Source organism: Callospermophilus lateralis, chromosome 18, assembly GCF_048772815.1.
Source record: "Callospermophilus lateralis isolate mCalLat2 chromosome 18, mCalLat2.hap1, whole genome shotgun sequence".
Taxonomy (NCBI): Eukaryota; Metazoa; Chordata; class Mammalia; order Rodentia; family Sciuridae; genus Callospermophilus; species Callospermophilus lateralis.
The window spans coordinates 39,588,450-39,611,662 of record NC_135322.1 but is presented as its reverse complement, the minus strand read 5'-3'; the positions used below and the strand labels follow the sequence as shown (position 1 = coordinate 39,611,662).

The 23,213-nt window shown below is 44.1% G+C and overlaps 1 protein-coding gene across 2 annotated transcripts in view; it reads left to right on the top strand.

Moving 5' to 3' along the window:
* The window catches only part of LOC143383904 (liver carboxylesterase 1-like), a 32,170-nt gene extending 11,822 nt beyond the window's left edge, over positions 1-20,348 (top strand). For both annotated transcript variants that reach the window (XM_076838913.2, XM_076838912.2), the window contains exons 6-14: positions 1,396-1,500; positions 2,218-2,322; positions 4,792-4,830; positions 7,930-8,070; positions 9,804-9,884; positions 10,135-10,282; positions 18,602-18,733; positions 19,659-19,731; positions 19,976-20,348. In XM_076838913.2, the coding sequence (XP_076695028.2) occupies positions 1,396-1,500; positions 2,218-2,322; positions 4,792-4,830; positions 7,930-8,070; positions 9,804-9,884; positions 10,135-10,282; positions 18,602-18,733; positions 19,659-19,731; positions 19,976-20,159 (1,008 nt within the window). In that variant the 3' untranslated portion in view covers positions 20,160-20,348. The remainder of the gene's footprint in view (positions 1-1,395; positions 1,501-2,217; positions 2,323-4,791; positions 4,831-7,929; positions 8,071-9,803; positions 9,885-10,134; positions 10,283-18,601; positions 18,734-19,658; positions 19,732-19,975) is intronic.
* Positions 20,349-23,213: the final 2,865 nt, after the last annotated feature.

Genomic DNA, 23,213 nt, shown 5'->3' with positions numbered 1-23,213 from the left:
CCCCTCCCTGGCTTCTAGAAAACTCAGAGTTCAGCTTTATGTCCTGGGGTCAGAAGCATCTCCAGGTCAACCTGTAACTGTGCCCTTCCTCCTCCTCTCACTTGATTGGGTTCTCTTTCTTTTTCTCTTTCCTAATCATTTTAGCACCAGGACTCCCCTCACTTCTTTGCGGGGTGGGTATAAATTTCACTAGAGCAGGTGAAGCTCTGAGTTTGATAAAGGTTTGTTGTTTGGCTCCAAGGCAGAGCCACATGAGGAGACCTGATCGCCTGAGCAGGAGAGGGCATTGTCTCCATGGTGGCTGGTGTATGCCCAAGCGGGAGGGCAGAATTCCCAGGGATTAAGGGGAGATGGGTAAGAGGATCAGAGGTGGGAAGTGGAACCGGGAGAGATGGCCCATGGGATGTGGGTAGAGATACAACCCCGGGGATGGAGGATGTCTTGCTCGAGTTGGGGAAGAGGCTGGGTGGACACGGAAGCTACAGGAGGTTCAGGAGCCAAAGAAACCTTCCTGCCACCTCACAGTTGAGCAGGGTCAGCCCGACCACTGCAGTTTTCCAACATATATTGGCTTCATAGTTGAATACTCAGAGGAAAATGTCTATATATTTTTTAAAGTAAAGAAAAAGCAACAACATACATAAACCCAAAGAAAATAGTCTATAATGCTACTATCCCGGGACAATTACTGTTGACATTTTGACATGTAGTTCTCTAGTTTTTTTAACCCCAATTTTCTATCTCTTTCTATCCTTGTCTCTTTCTTTCTTTCATCTATCAACTCTCACTTTCCATCACCTATCTTTGTTGTTTTTACCTACAAAATTTCCAAAATGCTACAGAGTAACATCAAGATTTCTCTTAATATTATGTACTCTTACAGAGCTTTAATTAATAATTTAATAATTGTATAGTATTCCAAGGTAAGAATAAAAATTATGCATTCACCTGATTTCATCATGGTAGAACATACTTTAGGTCATTTCCATTTGTTATGATGATAAACAGTGTGGACAGTCTTAGAAATGTTTATGATCTTTCACAATCATTTTTTTTCAGATAAATTATGAGTAACAGAAATGCCCAAGGGGAATTTGTGGGTAGGAAGGCCCCGCTGTCTTCCAGGAGTTTTGATAGTCATGGTGAGCCTGGCCGCACACGTCCTGCTCTGTGCCTGTCTGTGGGCTCTGGTTGCATGCTGCAGAGGTTGTCTTAGGAAAGCTGGCCCCAGGGTGAGCCTGGGTAGCAGGCTGGGGTAGGTGAGGAGCTGCTCCCTCACCCCCAGACTCTCCAGGTGAACGGTCAGGGCAGAGGAGCAGGTTGAGGGAGCCTGAAGGAGCAAGTGACTTGTTGACCCTGTGAGCGTGAACCTCCTCCTCTCCATTCCCCTGCCAGGTGCTGTCTCCTCTGGCCAAGAACCTCTTCCACAGGGCCATCTCAGAGAGTGGCGTGGCCCTCACTGCTGCCTTGTTCAGGAAGGACATCAAGCCGGTGGCTGAGGTAGGTCTCATCCTGGACAGCTCCTGGACTCGTCCTCTGCTCCCTTAGAATCCCTGGGGAACTTTCCAGGGGTGTTCATTAGAAAGACTCCAAGCATCCAGAGTGTGGTTCAGCAGGAAGGCCTTCTTTAGGGTCATAGTTCAATCACCTTCCACATTTTCTGAAGATTCTTCATGGGTATTTCCTTCTCTGGGGTTCCTGCAATCACACATGAGCTCCCGCATGTGGGACCCATGGGGCGAATTTCAGCATGTCACATGTATTAACTCTTCTTAGTAGATTACTGTAATCCTTACCACCATTTATTGGTGGGAGAAGTGAGGCACGAAGAGATTGAATGGCCAAGTAGCACGTCAAGGGAGGAGGTGAATTTGACAGTGGAATTCAACCAAACAGCTTCTTTTGAGGCATTCAACTTTGAGAAACTTGTGCCCAATTTATTTAGTTATTTATTCATTTTTGTGGTGCTGGGAGTGGATATTGTGTTCATTTTAATAGTGATGAGTAGTAGATCTGGAGACATTATATAACAGGCTTATACCACCATTCCAATTATTAATACTGCAGGGAGCCCAGAACCCACACCTGCTGCTCCAAAGCATTTTTGGCTGCCCATTTCTTCCTTAAAGAAGTTGACAGTGGCATAGAACACCTCTGTCTACGTGTGGGAGGGGAGGTATGCTGCTCTTTAACCCTATTCTTGCCTCTCTCTCTTAGAAAGTTGCTATTACTGCTGGGTGTAAAACCACCACGTCAGCAGTCATGGTTCACTGCATGCGCCAGAAGACAGAGGAGGAGCTCTTGGAGACCTCGCTGAAAATGGTAGGTGCCTCCATCCCAGTGACCCCTCCCCATGTGCTTGGCCCTGGGCTTCACTGGTTGAGCTATTATTCTCTGGCCCAGGGCCAACCACCTGGACAGTGAGACATATCTCAGCAGCAGTGTCAGCCACCTCATCCAAATTGAGAAATTGATTTTTTTCCCATTTTTATTATGAAACACCTCCAAATGTCAAAAATGTCCAACAATAATAGGATGAAAATTGCATAATGTCCCTCAGGCCTTTCAACACTTAATATCCTGCCATTCTTCTTTTTACAAGGATTTTAAGAAGCGAAATATTTCATATAGCCACAAGTAACTGCCATCCTGAATTTTAGGGATGAGAATAGTAACTGAAAAAAAATGTTTAGAATGATGTCATCATTTGTCTTGGTTGAATTAGAAATTTCATAAATTAGAACACAGTAGTAGACCCATTTTCTTGGTTAGGTGAGACTCTGTCTCAGTTAGGATTCCAGAATAGCTCATCCACTCATCCATCATCTATTCTTCCACCCACTTCACTAAAATCCTTTCATCAACCTAGCGTCAATCTCTCCATAGCTTTTTATTTGGGTGTTGTCAAAATTTTCAGCCAATATATATCTATTCATCATCCAGTCCTCCAAAAGCAATCTGCTGATTTTTGTTCATTTTCTCATATTCCCATCCAGTTCAACTACAGTGCTTATATTGACCAGCACCTTCCGTCCATCTAACCATCCAGCCATCCATCCACCCTCCTGCCCAAAGCATATGGAGAGTTGGTATCAGGAGAGGTGATACAGATATAAATTGACACAGTACCTGCTCAAAAAGAACCCTTGAAGGAGAAGCACAGCCATATATTTAGTGGGGAAAGTGTGGTGGAAGGACAGAGAGGGGAAACAGTCATTGTAGCTAACAGGAGTTCTCAGGGAGAGTGACATTTGAGGACTGATGGATGATCATGGCGGTCTGTCATCACAGAGAAGCTCTGCAGGACACATATTCAGATAAAACTGTGTGGGGGGCCAATGGGAACTATTCCCTTAGTTAAGGGAGTTATGACTGTGAGCTCAGACATGACCTGGGCCCCTGGCCTGTCCATTTGGGCTTTGGACACTAGAGAGTACTTCTGGACCCATGGGGCAGGCTACACTGGTTGAGCCTATATGTCTGTGAACTGAGTCCAGTGTGGACCCAGGGCTTGGGTGCTGATCCATCAGGCTCAAATGAGGTAACCAAACTTGTTTCAAGAATTAAGGTAAAGCTGTTGTCTGATACCTGGAAAGAGGCAAATGGTCCAGCCATTTTTAGTTCAGCACAAAGCACAGGCTAATATGGGAATTGCTAGTGACTTCAGGAAAACCCAGAGAACTTCAGATCCGAGGGCTTGTTTCTGAGATCGTCAGAGTCCTTGTAGAAATGCTCCCATGATTATCGGCTACCCATAGTGTATACACACACACACACACACACACACACCCTCATCCCTTTCTGGGGGGGCTGCAACCCATAATGGAGAGTGTAACTTTTCAATTGCTGAATGTTGGTGAACACAGCAAAGACAAATATAGGTTGGCATGAGTTTCAGTGAGCTTGTTTGAATTAAGATTTTCTCATGCAGGATTAGAAAACCCACTTCAAAATCCCTTGGTGGGGAGGGGGGGAAAATATTTATATAAACAGTGTCTTGAGGTAAGCAAAGGTTCATAAGCAGATGGCTCCAGGTGCTCTTAAGATAGTGTTGAGAAGCGGCCTGTCTCTGTCCCTCAGCTTGACACTCTTCTTAGTTGGCTTCTCTCTGAAGTGGATTTGTCCCCTGGGGAGATTAAAGATCATAAGTACTCAGGTCTTATGTCCTATCTTCTTAGAAACTATCTAAACAATTTTGGGAGTAGTTTTGGTACAAATTCTGTCAGGCTGACACTGGCCTGTACTGTCCTTGACCTCTGTATGTCCAAGGACATGGAGCACCCCAGGTCACATATAGAGACCTGAACTCATGAAGAGAAGCTAGAGAAGTGCAAAATGGGGGTGGCGTGTGAGAGGAGGAGAGTGCCCCCCTCCTGGTGGTCCACTGCACCTCCAGCCCCATCTCCGGCTGAGGCTGACCCATCTCTGCTGCTGCTGCCATCTTGTTTATATGTCTCCCCTAGAGGAAAATTGGGGTTTTGCTGCCAGTAAGAACAAGTAGGGGAAAGGATGGAGAGGAGGACGGCACTGACAGCAGAGGTCCGCCCCAGAGCCCCAGGGACCCTGACTCTGGTTCCCAGGTCTCTCCTTCCCTGGCTGCCTGCCCCTCCCCCACCCCACAACTCTTCCTTGTGCTCATGCCAGGTACAGTCTGTGCCATGTCCACTTCCTCTGGGTCCAGCCAAGGAGGCACCAGGTGGTAGAACCCGATACCTGTGGAGCACCACTCAAAGGATCAACTTTTATGTCAGGGAGACGTCTCACCCATATTCTCTACTTTTTTCTTCACAGAATTTTTTTAGCCTTGATTTCTTTGGAGACCCCAGAGAGGTAAGGACTTTCGGCTTCTTGATTACAGGTTGTGAGTCTTAAGGTCTTTAAGCTCCAATTCATGATGAATGGAAGAATTCTCCTTTGTGGAACTGTCCCTCCTTGTGTGTGCATGGCTGAAGCCCAGAGAGGGGAGGTCACTTGCCAGGATGTCACAGCCAGGTGGACCAGAGGCAGGACTGAAACCCACTCCCCTGACTCCCAGTTCAGTGCTCCCAGTCAGCTCGTCTGTGTCCCCTGAGCCAAGCTTTCCCCTTCGTGTTTACATCTCCTGCTTCCCAAATGGCCCTGTGGGAGGAGTCAGCACTACCCTTCCACTCTCAGGAGGCAGAGATAACAGGATAGGGCAGAGGCGGCCTCACCAAGGAGGACGGATCTCCTGGGAGGCCGCGGGTTTGATCAGCTGTGCAGGGAGGGATGTGTTGATGGTGGTCAAAATTAGGGTTAAAAAATAAGTCAGAAAATGGGGGCAGAAAGGTCAGGAGTTTGAGAGTAAATAGGTCAGGTTCAGAAGATGGCTTGACGAGCAGTGACCTTGGAGTCAAGCTCTGCATGAGGGAAGAAAGCCAGCTGTCAGGAAAACTGGAGGAGGAGTGTTCCTGGCAGAGGGGACAGCAATTGCAGAGGCCTAAGAGGCCCTTGTGTGGAGGGGAGGCCGTGGGTGGAGGGAGCAGGATCGAGGCTAAGGAGGTTTGGAGGTGGGGATGGGATGGTTCCTGGAAGGACTTGATTGGCAGGAGTTGGGAGGGGCTCAGAGGGCTCGAACAGAGCAGTGATCTTAGATTTTACAAAGGTCTTTTTAATTACAGAAGGACCAGGACAGGCACAGGGAGACCAGCTGGGAGGCCAATATGCTACAACTACCCAGGCAAGGTATCCAGGTGGCTTAGGCCAGAGCCAGGGCAGTGGGGTGGCGAGAAGTGTTGGAGTCTGGAACAGCAACAGGACTTGCAAATGGATAGTGCGGTGTGAGGAGAGGAGCGGAGGAAGGAGGCCCCTGAGTTCTCTGAACCAGGCCTGGCAGTCAGTGCACACGGCCCCCACAGGGCAGCGCTAGGACCCACTGGGTGCACAGGGACAATTCCTATTGTCCTAGTGATGCTGATTCTACTCGCCCCCTCCCAGATGCTGCCCTTCTGTCTGTCTTCTGGATTTCTCTCCTGTTCTGTCTCTTCTTTCCCTTCCCACTTCCACGTCCCATGGTCTCAGCTGATTTGCCCTCCAGACCCAAGTGAGAAGACGTCACCCGCTTTCTTAGCAGCCTGACCTTGCTTACAAAACAACTCCACCCACTCCCCTTGAGCTGGTTCTTCCAAACACACCTGAGTGCCAGGGAAGTGCCAGATATTGTGCACAAGAAAACTTGTTTCACGGCACAACCACATGTCTTTGAGCCTCCTGGAATTAGCCCTGCAGGTGACACTTAGGATCCTTTGGTCATGCCCTTCCTGCTGTTTGAAATCCCCATCCTTTTCTTCACTGGTCAAGAGTGTTGGCTCCCAGAACCCATGCAGATGGCAGCCTGGTCCATGTGACCTGCAGGAATCCTCCTTCAGATGAGCTGCTCCACTCACTGGCTTCCTGGGACAACCTTCTGGAATCCCTCAGCCTTCCTAAGGCAGCAGTAGTTGCACCCAGATCCTGCTCTCTGCAGTCAGCTATTGAAGGAGGATTAGCTTTTACCTTTTATTTCCCACAAACTGGGAATCAAGTCTCAATGTAGTACCTTGAATGCTGAGGTCAAAACCTCCTTAAAGCTCAGCATTTGCGAAGACAGCTCATGTTTAACGATAAATAGAAGTATGCAGTTGGTCTTCATTAGTCATGAATTCTGTGTTTGTGAATTCATTTACTTGCTAAAATGTATTTGTAACCAGCAAATCAACACCAGTGGCCTAATCCTGGCCATTTGCAACATATATACGCACACCGCAGTGAGAAGTTTGAGTCCCGTGATGCCCTTGTTCCCCTCCAAGGTCAAACAAGGAAATACTCTCCTTGCATCATCTCTCTTTCTGACAAATGTCCCTTTTGTGACCTATGTGTTGCCACATCTTTTGTAATATTTGCTTTTGTTGGTTATTTCTCTATTTATAATGACTCTCAAGCATAGTGGAGAAATGCTGACTAGAGTTCTTAAGCCTAGGAGCCTGGGCTATGCCTTGGGGAGAAGATGCATGTGATAGATAGTGCTCTTGGCTGTGAGTTCAGTGGTAATGAGTCAACAGTCAGTCCATCCAGAGAGGGAGTGGAGATGTGCTTCTGTGTAGGTGAGGCCACTGTCAAAAGTGCTAATATGGGGCTGGGGTTGTAGCTCAGTGATAGAGCGCTTGCGTAGCATGTGTGAGGCACTGGGTTTGATTTTTAGCACCGCATAGAAATGAATAAATAAAAAATAAAGGTCCATCAACAACTAAAAAACTAAAAAAATGCTAATATGACATTGATAGTATATGATGCGGCTGTGGAAAAAATGGTAAAGCAGCCGTATTTGTGCATTCATGAGATATTGAATTTTGAAAAAGCACAGTGGATAGCAGAGTTTTGAGACAGAAGCTAGAGAAATTTGCAGTTAAATTATGCAGGGTCTAGAGAACATTAAGCATTCCTTGGCTGGTGTTTATTATAAATAAATAGTATAACCAATTCCTTGTAAGAAATTATATGTGGATATAAATATAGATTTGGTGTTTTGCAAAAAAAATCTCTATTACATAAAGGTCTTTAAAATAGAAACCTACACATAAGACAAGGGTGATGAAAATTTTGTGATCAGAGACTCCTAAGAACTTCACTCTGAGACAGTCCCTGCCTGGAATTGTTCCACATTCACTAATTGAGCCTTCACTGAATTTTACAGATATAACTACTATGAACCAGAATCAAATTTATGCATGTATAAAACCAGCATCTATCACCAAATCTCCCCTGTTAAATTCTTTTTGTGTCTCACAGACTTTGGTTGTTCGAACCCTGAGATTCTGTGGTCACTGCTCATAGCCATGAGGGTCTAAGTGCTGGCCGAGCACCCACATAGGCAGAAAAACGCAGGCGTTACCTAGACAGAATAATAACACACATTGTGCCTGTCTCCCCTAGAGCTATCCTTTCCTCCCCACTGTGGTTGACGGAGTGTTGCTGCCCAAGACACCTGAAGAGATTTTGGCTGAAAAGAATTTCAACACTGTCCCCTACATGGTGGGAATCAACAAGCAAGAGTTTGGCTGGATCATTCCGATGGTGAGGGCATGCAGGCCTCTGAGACAGATGCACCCACACACAGGCTCACGGGCTTCCCTCCCTCTCGGCTCCCATTGGCTTCTCCATCCCCTTCCCCTCTCTGACCCACCCAGGGCACTTATGCCCATTAGCCCCGGTTGACGTTTTCTTGGAAACATTTTGCAGGATGGTAATACTGTCTGCTGGGTGGCGCAGCCCAGGGAACCCCTCTCCTCAAACAATTATTGATTGTTTTTCCATTAAAGAATCCTAAAGTGATCAGGCAAGGAGGTGCTGTAGAGATAATATTGGTGCATATGGAAAGCCATTCTAGGAAGGGGAGGAAGCTGTGGGGTTCAGGAGAGTTAGACCTGGAGTGCAATAGCTTTCATCTGGGACATGGACCCATGGGGCCCAACAATGCCCACAGTCAGCCTGAGTCTCCTCATAGAAAGACTCAGAAGGAGTTGCTTCTCCTTGAGCTGAAACAGACTTACATATATCAACAGGCTATTACCGACCCACAGCAAGAACCAAAGCTGGACCTAGTCAAATAGGACAGGTTTAATCAGTAATAGGATCACAATAGCAAAAAGATCAAGCATGACCTGAACTCAGATCCCTGAAGGCAAAGGCTGGAGACATCTCAAGGCTGGGAATTGCTCGAGGAGGTGTGGCTGACCATGCAGTTCTTGATCCTTGCTCACCTGCAGGAGAAGCAGCCTTCTCTTCATGAGACAAAGCAGAGGTGTTAACTGAAGTTAGGTCTTTATCCTCCCACCAGGGCTGGCAAGGAGATCAAGCGTTATCTCCCTCACCCAGGCACGATGGCACATGCATAGAACCTCAGCAATTCATGAGGATCCCGAGTTCAAGGCCAGCCTCAGCAACTTAGTGAGACTCTGCTTCAAAATAAAAAATAAAAAGGACTGAGGAGGTAGTTTAGTGTAAAGTGCCCCGGGCTTAATCCCTGGCACTGCCCCAAAATAAATAAATAAATGAGCAAAAGAAGTTGTCTCCCTAAATGTCTACATTTCAAACGTTTTCTTAAAACATTGTTTTCATGGCTCTCAGATCCTTGAGGAAAGAGTTTGAGGTGGGAGACTTACATCCCAAAAGAAAGGAGAAAGTATCCATAGTGGCAAGCTTTCTACAGTAGCTGCTCTAAGAAGGTTCAGGGGCCTGTGTGCCTGTCACCAGGTTTGGGCTGGAGAAAACCATGTGCTTTCAGAGGCAGGCATTTTGGGGGAACTCAGGTCCTCCTGGGTCATGCTCTTAAGCCACTAGAAGCCAGGCTAAAGTTGGGTGGAGTCTCTGAGCGCAGAGGTTGACAGAGTTGTTAACACCGAGAGTTCTGCTGTTCTCACTTCAGAGAATTTCAGAGGTGATGACAAGGACCTGGACTTTGTCTTCCTTGGTCACTGAGTCTGTGGGGTATGGTCTGGGCCTGGTCATAAGCCCTCTGCTTCAACACTACCCTTGACTTTCCTTGCTCCCTGGATGACCACTGTGTCCCCTGGACTGATGAGTACAGTTATTTAAGACTTTCTCTTTCTACTCCCTGAGTTTCTGTAGTTTCTGTATATATGTCCATTTGTTTGATTGTTTTTTAAAAAATCTCATGAAAAACCCATGAACATCACAAGTCAACAACGAGCCTTCATTCTGCATTGCTTGTTGGTTGGTCCATTGTTTGATTCTTTCTGATAATTCCTGATGATTCACAAATGCTTAATCATTTTTTTTTTCTTCAGATGATGGGCTACCCTCTCTCTGAAGGCAAACTGGACCAGCAGACAGCCACAGCCCTCTTGTGGAAGTCCTATCCCTTTGTTGTAAGACTCTAGGGAATCATGGGACTCTGTTGAGAAACAAGGGGATGGGCACTTACCCCAAATTGCAGACCGATTCAATGGCAGAAGAAAGCCAAGGACCTGGGCTTCCAACCCCATGTTTCTGCCCTTGCCTGCTCCCACCCCAGGAGGCTTGCACAGGGCGGGAGGTTCACATGGATGGAGCCTTCTGAACTGGCTGGGCAGCTGCGGTGCTCACCAGATGGGGGTCTCTCTTGCTTGGTGATTTCAGAACCTCTCTGAGGAACTGACTCCAGTGGCCACTGAGAAGTATTTAGGAGGGACAGACGACCCTGTCAGAAAGAAAGACCTGTTCCTGGATTTGATTGCTGATGTAGTGTTTGGTATCCCATCTGTGACTGTGGCCCGTGGCCACAGAGGTGAGTCCCAGAGGCTGGATGGTAAGAGGACCAACCCACCAGCTTCAGCATAGACAGATGTGGAAACTGCTGAAGGTCAGCACAGAGCCTGGGGTGGGTCTGTCTGATTCTCCACATGGGTAGTGTCCACTAGCAGCAGACTCAGAAGAGGATCCAAATGCAGGTAGTTGATGTGGGAGCTGAACCCAGCAAACGCCAGATGAGTAACTGAGGCAGGATAGAGATGGAAGCCATTGATCATGCACTGCCACACACGTGTCCACTGTGCACTAGTCGGGCTGGGCAGCTCCCAACACAGACTCCTCAGGATTGTCCTGTCTGCGGGATGAGGAATCTGGGTGTTTTCTACCCATACCCACTTGTTATTGATTGAAGGCTGTTCCACGGTTTACTTCTGTGGTGCTTTGAGTTGCTGCAAACATGGGCAGAGTTGTTTCTAATGGTGGGAGAAAAACCTGAGCAAAGAGCTATAGATTCTGGAAGAGGAAGTCAGGGTGGCCTGCCCAGAAATGGGTGAGTCACACACAGCCTCTGCTACAGAGCCCCTTCCCTGGGGTTTCGGTTGGGGGTGGGCAAGGGTGGGAGGATGGTTCTTGGAAGATTTTCAAGATCAGAGCTTGTTCGTAGCTAGGATTTGACTAGCAGAGGTGAGGCCGCAGTATGATTCAGGTACAGGTCAGGAGGGTGTTCAGGAGCAAAAGGGCGGAAGAAGGGGACAGTAGGAAGAGCAGGGGGAGGAAGTGGTGATTTTCAATGTCTGTGCTGGCTTTTGTCTATCGTGGAGTGTGCCTGAGTGAGCAAGCTGAGGGCCCGGCTGGGCTTCATCACAGGGCCTCCCACCATTGACCCGAGGCTGTGTGGGGTGTGAGGTTAGGGATACGTGAGCTCAGTCTGGGGGGGGGGGGTTGACCACTTTCACTCTTTCTCTCTCTGAAGTTGCAATTATCTGAGAGCAACTGCAAGTAAGAAGGAAAAGAAGGGTGAAGAGAGTATGGGGGTCGGGGGGGAGAGAGAGAACATTCATAGAATTTTTAAAAATTATAACAACAAAATATATTTGCATAAATTTATGGGGTAAATGGTGTGGCACTACAATTCATGAATACAATATAGAATAATTACATAACTTGCTTAACATACATATCCTCAAATTCTTAACACTTTTTATATTGAGAAGATGTGAAATTTCCTCTCTTAGCAATTTTGAAATGGATAGTACTTTATTATCAACTACATTGGTCACACTGTACAATAGAACTCAAAAAAGAGTTTTCCTGACATTTTTGTACCCTTTCCCATCATTTCCCTCTTCCCTTCACCAACCTATATAACTTCCCCTTTTCTCTTTGCATTTAGGAGTTCAATTGTTTTAGATTTCACATGAGTGATAAAATGTGATTTTTGTCTTTCCGTGTCTGATGTTTCCTTTCATGTTATCCAATCTTACCCACGTTGTCACAAATTATAGGATTTCTTCTTTTTAAGGCTAATTGCATGTATAATATCACATTTTCCTTATCCATTCCTTGGTTGATGGACACTTGGGTTGATTCTTTAACTTGACTATTGTGACTAGTTCTGCAGTGAATTTGGGGGTGCAGACAACTATTCAACACACTGATTTTAAGTATTTTGAGTAAATATTCAATAGTGGGATTGCCGGATCATATGGCAATTGAATCTTTCGTTCTACAAGGAGGCTGCTTTCATTTTACCATCTCGCCACCAGTGTAGAAGTGTTTCTTTTCTCTTCATTCTTGCCAGCACTTGCTATTGTTTTCATTCTTTGATAAGAGCCATTCTGAGCAGTGTGAGCCTCTATCTCACTGTGATTTCAATTTGCATTTTTGCAGTCAGTGGTGACATTGAGCATTTGCAGATGTGTTGTCTGTTTCTATATGGACATAGCGTTCACTTTGAGAAATGCCTATTTGGATCCCTTATCATTTTTTTTAACTGGGAGGTTTTCTTTTTACTGTATTATTTGAGCTCTTTATATTTTGGGTTTTATAACTTCTTATCACAGTGTGGATAGCAAATATTTTCTCCCAACCTGCAGGTCTCTCTGCACAGTGTTAGTCATTTCCCTTGCTTTGCCAAAGCTTGTTAGTCTGATATAATCTCAGTTGTCTATTTCACTGTGTTGCCTGAACTTTGGCAGTTAAGTCCAAATGTCATTTGCTCAGGCCAGTGTTATGTAATTTTTTCCTCTATGTTTTCTTTTAGTAGAGTTCTGATCCTACATTTATGTCCTTAATTCATTTTTACTTGATTTTTTGTACAATGTGAGATAAGGGTCCAGTTTCATTTTTATGCATGTGGGTATCCAGTGTCTTCAACTTATTGAAGAGACAATTTTACTCCCATTGTACATTCTTGGCAACTTTTTTTTTTCTTTTTTTTGGTACCTGGAGCTGTATCCCCAGCCCTTTTTAACTTTTTTTTTTTAAGAGATAGGGTCTCTTGGTTGTTCTGTTCATGGTTTCTTACTATATTCACTCTGTGGTCCACTCTATTTTCAATATTGTATATTTTGTCTTCATTGTCTGAGGTTTGTCTTCCAAGTGATCTAGTCTGTTGGTGATGCTTCCTATTGAGTTTTTTATTTGGTTTATTGTTTCCTTCATTTCAAGGTTTTGTTTGTTTGTTTTCATAATCTCTATCACTTTCTTGAAGTGATCTTTTTGCTACCTGTATTTGCTTCCTTATCTCTTGGTTGGTGTGATCAATGGATGCCTATTTGCTCTCTTATCTCTTTGTTGGAATGATCAATTTTTGCATGATATTTGCTCACTTAGATCATTCTTTAATTTGCAGAACTTTTTAATTATGTACATTTATGAACTCTTTCTCTGACATTCATCTACTGTGCTGTCAATGGATTCTGTAATTGTCATATCTTGGTTTGTTTGAGACACTTTCCTCCCTTGTTTTTTCATGTTGTCTGTGTGTATTTCTCTCTTACAGTGCTTCTCTAAGGTATTGAAGTTTCTACCCTATAATCTTGCAGTGTCCCTGCAGGTTACCAGTACCTCACCTTAGTGGGGAGATCAATGTTTACATCACCCAGTGTAAACAATATGCAGCCATAAATCAAGTAACTTCTATTTAGACATTCACTGTTTTGTCACTATAAACAGAAATGATGAGTTCAGTTATCGTCTACCGTATAGACGGTAAGGGTTTACATAAGGGTTTATAGCTTCTAATGATGGACAGAGAAAGGGGGGTTGTAATGTTTAGGATGTGAGAATTAGAGGTATTATATTATAGAATGAGTGAAAGGGGAATCAAAGGAAGTTGGCTATTAGCAGGAGAAAAAAGAGAGTGAGGTGACCCCATGCAAGACTCCTTGTTGCTTCTGCAAAGGACGGTGTCCGTTAGCACACCTAGCAGGGATACATATGCTGCAACCAGGCCCACAGGGACCTTGATGACAGTCTTCCAGGTCCTTGTTGTTCCTAGATGGAAGTGGCCAGGTCTCTAGTTGGTGGTGGCAGTAGCATCAAGCCTATAGTTACCTTGATGTAAGGTTTCCAGGCAGTTGGTGTTCCAAGATGGAAGCTGCCCCAGCTAAGATGGTGGAGGCAGCAGTGGAGGTAACCCAAAATGGCGGTGGAGGTGTCCCAAGATGGAGGCAACTGCTTTCAGAGATGAGGCTGGAAGGCTGGGCTGTGTGATGGCTTTAGGAGGCCTGTTCAGTGGTGCTGCCCTGTGGCATGTGATGCTACGACAGGCAGCTGCCTCCTGGCCCTGTCTGTCGACTCATGGTGGAGATTACCATGTGGGGAAGCCTATGGTGGTGCCTGCAATGTCCCAAGATGGAGGTGGTTTAGGTAAAGCCACCTGTTGGTGGATAGGGAAATTCAGTGGTGTTCCTCTCTGTGTAGGCACTGTGTTCTAGTCTCCAATTTTCTTTTCTTATAATGTCCTTGTTTTATTTTAGTTTCAGGTAATGCTGTCTTTATAAAAAAATATTTGGAAGCATTCTTTGATTTTTAAAGACATTTGAGAAGGATTTGAGAAGGACTGATATTTAGTTCTTCTTTAAAGTTGTGTATACTTCACCAGTGAAGCCATCTGGTCTTAAGTTTCTCTTTAATTGAAGACATTTAAATCCCTGATTCCGTCTCCTTACTCATTATTGATCTGTTCAGGTTATCTATTTCATCTTGATTCTGTCTTGTTTGGTTGTGTTGGATTAGGGATTTACCCATTTCTTCTAATTTAATTTCTAATTTCATTCGTTGTTTTTATAATGATCTTTTTCTTAAAATCATAATTATTAATGCCTATTAATTGTTCAAATTCATAGCTTTTGTGGTGACATTTCCATACATGCATACATGTGTAGATCCTGCTTGGATCATACCCACCTTCCCTGTACCCTCTCTTACCCGGCCCTGTCTTTTCCTTCTTCCTGTTCCTCTTCCCTTTCCATAATGGTCCCTCTTTTACTTTCAGGTCATTTTTGTTTATTTTGTTTTCACATATGACAGAAAATATGTGATACTTGCTATTCTGTCTCTGGATTATTCAATTTACCATGATATCCTCCAGTTTGGCCCATTTTCCATTAAGTGGCATGATCTCATTCTCCTCAATGACTGAATCATACCTCTTTGTGTGTACATACACCACATTTTCTTCATCAATTCATCTGTGGATGGATCTTGCCTGTTTCCATATCTTGGGGATTGTGAGTAGTGCTGAACTGAACATGGGTATGCAGGAATATGTATGCTGACTTCAGTTCCTGTGGATAAATACCCAGGAGTGGTGTAACCAGATCATATGGGATGTTCTATTTTCAGTTTTTTAAGGAAGCTCCACATGGTTTTCCACAGTGACTACTAATTTACATTCTCACCAATAATGGGTAAGAGTTCCTTTCCCTCCAAATTCTCGGCAGGATTGGATTTGGGGTTTTTTGTTTGTCTGTTGTTGTAGTTATACACAGTCTGTCTAGGAAGGAGATAGAATTTCCATGTAGGTTTGATTTGCCTTTCCATGATGGCAAAGATGTGGAGTGGTTTTTGTTTTGTTTTGTTTTGGTTCTTGTTTTTTTTTTTTTTTTTCATGTACTTCTTGGTCATTTTCACTTCTTTGGAGAAGCATCTGTTCAAATGATTTGCCCATTTTTGATTGGATTACTTGTTCACTGTTATTTATTAAGTTATTCATACATTCTGGATATCAGTCCTGTGTCAGATGAAAAGTTGGCAGAGAGTTTCTTCCATTCTATGAGTCATCTTTTTACCCAGTTGATCATTTCCTTCCTGCTCTGCAGAAGCTTTTTAACTTCTTGTTAAAATTTCTTGGGTTTTTTTGTTTTGTTTTCTGAGCTGTTGGAGTTCTACTCAGCAATTCATTGTCTATGCCAAGATCTTGCATTTCCTTGCATTGTCTATGCCAAGATCTTGCATTTCCTTGCATTGTCTATGCCAAGATCTTGCATTTCCCTGTTATCATCTAGTAGTTTAAAAGTTTCAGGTCTTACACTTAGGCATTTGATCCATTTTGTGTTGATTTTTTGGGAGGGGGATAAGAGAATGAATCTACTTTCAATCTTTTACATATAGATACCCAGTTTTTCCAGCACTATTTGTTGAAGAAGCTGTCTTTTGTAAACTTTGTCAAGTATCAAATGGCTGTAGATGTGTGAGCTTATTCCTGGGTCCTCTATTCTAGTCCATTGGTCTACATGACTATTTTAAAGCCAATACCATGATCTTTGGTTATTATGTCTCTGTATTATATTTTGAAATCATTGTGATGCCTCCAACATTGCTCTTTTTTCTCAGAATTGCTTTGGCTGTTTGTGGCTTATTTGTGATTTCATAGAAATTTTAGGTTCATTTTTTCCTATTCTCTGAATAATGACCTTGGTAATTTGATAGAGATTGCTTGAATATATAGATTGCTTTTGATATTGTGGCTGCTCAAATGATATTAATTCTCTCAATCCAGAACATGGGAGGTCTATCTGTCTTCAATATTTTCTTCAGTGTTTTATAGAGATTTTTCACCTCTTTGGTTGGGTTTATTCTAGGCATTATTTATGCAATAGTTAATGGGATTATTTTCTTGATTTCTTTCTCAGCAAGTTCATTATTGGTATATAGAAAAGTTACTGAGTTTGACATGCTGACTATGTATCCTACTACTTTGCTGATTTTTAAACTTTATGCTTAGAAATCTACTACTATTCTGATGGGGGTTGCCTTCAAATATGACTTGGTACTTCTCTCTTGCAAATGCTAATATTTTTTCCTTGTTCTTTACTTTCAGCAGTTTAACTATATGTTGTGGATAGTTCTTTTCTGACATGTTTATTTGGGTTTCTAAAACCCTTCTGTTTCTGGATGTCCATGTCTTTCCCAAGCTTTGGGAATTTTTCTTCTATTATTTCACTGAAGAGGTTTTATATTCCTTCAGTCTGTGGCTCTTCCCCCTCATCTATTCCAACTTTGTTATTTCTATGTTGGTATTTTTTTCCCATCAGCCTATCAAGCATCCTACTCTCCTCTGACCTGCAGAATTTCTTCTAAGAAATGTGCTAATGTTCTCTTGGCACACCTGGGTGTGTGATGTGTTTCTCATCTCTTCGTGCTCTCGGAATTCTTTTGTCTTTGATTTTGGATTGTTTGATCATTTTGTGATGGGTTCAAATGGAGTGGAGACCTCTATCCTTTATGTACTCAGGTTTTGGCATCTGTCCCAGATTTGGGAAGTTTTCAGCCATTTCCTGAAACATGCTATTGCTTTCTGGGGCCTTCCTCCTTCCCTCTCCTTCTGAACCCTGTAATTCAAATCTGTGGCTGGTCTCTTGCTATTGTTCCATTGACTTTGCTTCTCTTGTTAGTCCTAATTGTAATTTCCCAAACCAATTTTCCTTTGTAGACTTGAATTATGATGATAGGAATTTTACAAATCCCAGTGTTTTCAGAGAAAAAGCTTGGAGTTGCTTCTTGCTCAGTATGCTGCTGAAGATAAATTCTCTCATTCACAAAAGTTCATTCGTCTCTAGTTAAGTGCTGAGTTCCTGTCTAGAATGACTGAAGGGCAGAGAGACAAGGTTAAACCCTCCTTTCAGCAAGTTCTGACCCAGAAGTAGATGTTCAGTGAGTGGATGACAGAGTCGCAGAAGGCCTCTTCTGAGCAGCACTCTTGATGAACCGGGGGTGCAGTGGTGGCGACCGAGAGGGATGACCAAGTAACTTATTCCTCATCCTTCTGCAGTGGTGGCATATATTGTTAAATACATTTGCTGATGAGTATTTAAAAATAGGAAGTAATGGTTATGGTATATTACAAAATAGCACATACAATATTACACAATCAGGCATGTGTGTTAAAATATAGAAGTTTTGTCTGAATGATGGGATTGTAAATGTTGTTTGCCTTTTTTTTTTTATACTTCTTTTCTGCAAATTTTTTTTTTCCAATTTTCCTTCTGTATCCATGGGGGCACGGAGTTGTAAAACATTTCCAACAGCCTGATTTGGAGCCTAATTCTCCCTCTCCTCAAGTCACCCCTCTGTGAGCAATGATGACCAATGCTTCCTGCTAAGGTTTTTCAGGCCGGGGGTCCTTGAATAAGTCCTGAAGGAGTAGGGATTGGTGGGTTGGATGATCAGTCACTAGGAAAAGTGGCATCTTCTTGGGGCTTGGATGGGATGGCTTTGGGGCAGAGATAGCCTGGCAGGGAAGAGCAGGAACAGAGAGGTGAAGAGAGGCAGGCTGACCCTCCTATGCCCCTTCCAATTTTTAAAATTGCCTTATCAGTTTAACGCCTTAACACTGTATGGGTTGAAGCAGGAGGCAGGACAGGAGAGGTGACTGAAATATCAATCTCTGAATTTTCTTGTTTGCCGAAGCACAAGGGACAAGAGAATATTCCATGTCCACATGCATACTTGTATTCAAGTACCTTCATTTTCAGACAAGCAGCTTGGATTTGCCTAATTCTTCTCTGAATGGTTGAAAATAACCCTGGAAATGATCAAAACTAGGCTGAATGGAAGACACCTATCATGGTGTTGATATCCTTGAAATGAACATGCACTAATGTGTTATCAATGAAACACATTCAGTGTATTTACGGGGTGCCTTGTATTCACTCATTCTGTCCTTCAATACAAATGAAACCCCACCTCCTCCTCTATCAGTTCTACAGCTCTAAGTCGAGGAGCTTTCCAGAAACTCTGTCCCTGTCCCAGGCTGACACCCAGGGGTTTCCTGCCCAGACAGAGACCTTGAGATCATCCAGCTGTGTGTCTGGTGATGTGAACTGTGCCCAAATCTGTGTCTTCTCAGATGCTGGAGCCCCCACCTACATGTATGAGTTTCAGTATCGCCCGAGCTTCGCATCAGACAAGAGACCCAAGACGGTGATAGGAGACCATGGGGATGAGCTCTTCTCAGTATTTGGGGCTCCATTTTTAAAAGGTAAGGGCTTTTTGCTGGCGATGAGCTTGGAGTTAGGAGGAGGTTCCCCTTTTGGTTTGGTGGAACTGGAGATGGTTTTCCTCCTCTTCTGATCTTCGTTTCCTGACTCACTATATCAGGGCTGAGTGACATGGGGTGTTTCCCAGCCTTTCTCCTGCTCTAACATGCATGAAAGAGGATGTGTATTCATGTGCCCTGAGCCATAGTCACATTCAGAATCCAGGCCTGTAGCTGCAATAAGGGAGGTTGTATGTTACCTTCAGGACCCTACTCAATGGCAAAAACAGTCTTTCTTGATTTCTACTCAGAAGAGTAGATTAAAATGTGAGGATGAGGTTAGAATTGTTGCCCACCTGAAATCCAGTGTCCTGTGTATTCATCTATCGATATGTCTAAAACCCATATATTTTTATCTATAATATATTGCACAATATCATGTTTAAATAACACCTTTCACAAATTTTCTTTAATAAATCAACTCTCACCAGTTGCACATGACTTTTGAGACTTCTCATGACTGTTTATGACATATCAGTGCCTCTGGACATTTCCCAGTTGGGTGATTTCTTAGGACCTTGGAAATTCTGATATTTTTCAGAACTGTGTAAGAGATTGAGAGAAAAAAGAGAAAAAGCCAAGAACCAACAATCCTTCAAGATAGAGGAAACTCCAGGGTGTAGCTTTGCAACCTTGAATGGGAAGGGGTAGGCAGATGGGCAGGGAAGACAGAGGCAACTCAGCATATTGCTGAGTCCTGCACCGGGTCATTCTCAAGCTGAAAGTGCACACCAAGTGACAGGGTCTTCTCACTCAGTAGGCTGGGAGTCAGCACCAAGAGTCTGCATTTACTACAAGATCCCAGGTGCTGCTGCTGCTGCTAGCACACTTTGAGTAGCAAAGGATTTTTTTTCCTTCTTCCCCATAGAGGGTGCCTCAGAAGAGGAGATCAACCTCAGCAGGATGGCAATGAAATTCTGGGCCAACTTTGCTCGCCATGGGTGAGGCTGGTGGCAAAGAGGGAGTGGGGTTTGTGGGGTTGGGTGCGGTGGGGCATCCTTCATGGAAAGTGATCCAATCCCAGATCCTGTCACTGCAGCACTCTGACAATGAACCTACAGCCTGCCCCAGAAATGGATGTGTTTGTGTCTTTTGGAAGCCATAAGCCAGGGATTCTTGTAAATCTCAGAGAAATGTGGTGGCCAATAGCAGCTTTGGGAAATTTGTATTTGATTCTGTTCCCAGGAACCCCAATGGGAAGGGTCTGCCCCACTGGCCAGAGTACAACCAAAAGGAAGAGTATCTGCAGATTGGCGCCAACACTCAAGTAGCCACAGGGCTGAAAGACAAGGAAGTGGCTTTCTGGACTGAACTCAAGGCCAAGGAGGCCTCGAGGAGACCTCCCAAGAGAGAACATGTGGAGCTGTGAATGGGAGGCTGAGCCAGTCTCCAGAGACTGGAGCCACCAAGACAGTGCATTCCATCAAAGTCGTCCAAAGAGGCAGCTTTGGTGGCGGTGGCTGGAGAATGTGCAGTAGAAGTGGGCAGAGGCCAGGGAGCAGGGGTGTTTGTACCTGTGGCTTTGATTTGGAGAATAAATGTTCTTTTGGAGGCCAAAGCAATGTCTGTGTCTTGGACTGGAGGTGAGTCCTTCCTCTCAGAGAGAAGTACAAGGAGAGAGGTGCTGTACAGGAAGCTGCCTCGGCAGCTTGGTGGATGATAGATCTAGGCTTCATATAGTCCATCACATCCTTAACCCTAACCACGTAACCCTGGAGCCAGCGTCCTTTCCTTACTCTCTGAAGCCATGTTGGATCAGCTGGAGAGGCCTGCCCCAGCCCACAGAGACTACCACTGCATGTGACAAAACTCACACTTTCTTGGGGGATGGATAGTCTTAAATTCCAAAACAAACTTTGGTGGAAATACATGTAAATGTAAGGACACAGGCAGGTTGAAGGTGAAAGAGAAAAGATATACCACACAGATACTCAAAAGGAAAGTTTCAATCCCCAGCATCAACCCCCCAAAACAAAACAAATCAAGAGGAAAGTCAGGAGGCTGTTAACATTACATAAACAAATATTAAAAGGAAAATAAAGAAAAAACAAAGCAGTCAATTCATCATAAATAGGTGACAATCTTCAATGTGGACACACCATAATAGCAGTGTCACAGAGGCCCTGCCTAATGGGCCTCTACTCAAGAGTAGACCCTGAGACGAAGATTTGAGTGTCATGGTTCTGGGAGGTGATTTCAGGAAGCCTGAGGAAGGGGGGAAGAGGAAGGAAAGGTGGGAGTCCATGGGTGCAGGGGGTGTGCAGGTCCCTAGAGGAAGAAGGAGCTCAGTCCATGGGGACCCCCAAGAGATGGTAGAAAACGACATCAGAGACACTGCAGAGAAGAGAGGAAGGTGGGTACGCATATACCAACTGTCATCAGTGACTGCTCAAGGGCTGTTCCATGACCCTAGGGACAAGACACACACAGGCAATCTGGAAATTCCATGGCCTCCGCTGCTGTAGCAGGGTAATGTCTTCATTGGAGTTGAGTAAAATAAATAACTAGGAAATGGAACTCAATTCATTTAAAAAAATACCATCATAATATGTGATACTTCATGCATCATTTATATACTGCTAGCAATTCCAGCATCCTTAAATGTGGCTCTAGTGCTGGCCCTCTGATATCATTTCTCTTCATAGGGACATCAATTCCACTTGACTAGGACACATTCTTATGACTCATTTAATCTTAAGTACCTCCATAAGTGCTCTATCTTCAAATTTAGTCACGTTGGAGTTTCCAACACAGGAATTTTAAAAGGATACACCATTCAGCCTGTTAAAGATAGTCTGTAGTTAGAGGTTATTACATATTATTGCCGTGATTATTCTAGAGCTTGTTTTCTAATGAAAACATAGATATATTTCCCTTGGATATACACCTAAGAGTGGCCTTGCTGGATCACAGGTGTCCCATACTTTAACTCTAGCAGAGACCCCAAAAATTATCCTAGAGGGGTTGCACCAGTGTGCTCTCTACCAGCAAAGTAAGAATCATTCTGTATGGTTGTCAATTCTTGGTGCTCTTAGAATAATTGCTGCCCGTTGATCCTTTCTGATGACTCTAGATCTCCTTGGTTAGTTTTGTTATATCAAACAATTGATTTACAGAAATGTATGCCCCTAAATAGGTCACTCAATGGGAAAAGAGGATCACAGATGGTTGGTTGGCAATTTAAGAACCAGGACACCCTTGTCCATCATCATGATCACTATTAGTGAAGGCACGGACTTCATCAAGAGTCACGGTTACTGCAGCCATGCCCTTGAACTTCAGGACACTTCTTCATTTTGAAACTCAGATCTCTGGATAGAAACCACATTGTGCTGACCCCTCCTGAGGACCTTTGGATGCTGGAATATAATTAGGTGGTTCGAGTTTCAAGAGCCTGTTCTAGGATTGGAGGTGCAGAGAGCCTGTGGTGGTGGATCTCATGGGGGAGAGCTGTACTTCTCATCCCTGTCAGGGGGGGCTGCTTGTGAACCCATTAAGAGGGTCCCTACGACCTCTCAATCCAGAGAGTCCTTTGCCATCTCCATTCTACACTTGTATTTGCTCGGGGTCTCTCTTCTTCCTGCTCATTGACTTTCGCCTTCTCTAAAAGCAGTTCTTGTTGCACTGTTGACCTTCCAACTTCCAAAATGTTGTCAGGGTCTCCTCATGTGTTTGGACAGACGAGTTTGTACTTTTCAATACTTTACTGCCTTTTTAGAGGAATAGAAATCTACCGATCCCCTTTCTTTCATAGGAAATGGTGAATTGGTTTCTTAACATAAATATTTCAAAGCAATGTTTCTTTACATTTTTGTAAGGAAAAATTGCACATTGCAACCCAGAGTGTGAATACTCAACACATCCACTCATCATTTACTGTGGCTGCTCACTGAGAACAGTTCAGATTATTTCCTATGGTCAATCTCACTCAGGTGGCCATCTGACATGTCACTGGACTCAGTCAGAATTATTCCTCTCCACACTGTTTTGAAATATGGGTTTAATTATTATTTAGACATAACAAGGCCAAGGCCATTAGCTCAGGAGATGACTGCTGTTGAACAGAGAGTTCATTATTCATGGTTCCCGAGCCAAGGTGCACTCTGTGCATGTAGGGAGGGGGCCACACGGGAAAGCACTGGGGTCATATGGCAGATGCAGGGGCTGTCAATCAGAGGCTCTATTGCAAGGAAGGGGAGGGGTGAGATGGGATGTAGCCTTAGGATTAGTTGGTCTGAATAACTCCAATGGGCTCTGGGACATATGGGCTGTTCCATCCAGTATCTACCCCTGTAGTGATTAAAGCAGGCAGTGGTCCAGAGGATGAGAGCCTAATAAAGGATTAAGTCCCTGGATTGGTTAGTTTGTACAGGAAAGGAATGTTCAGGGGTGAGAGGTTCCCTGTCTTTAGGACTTAGCCAAT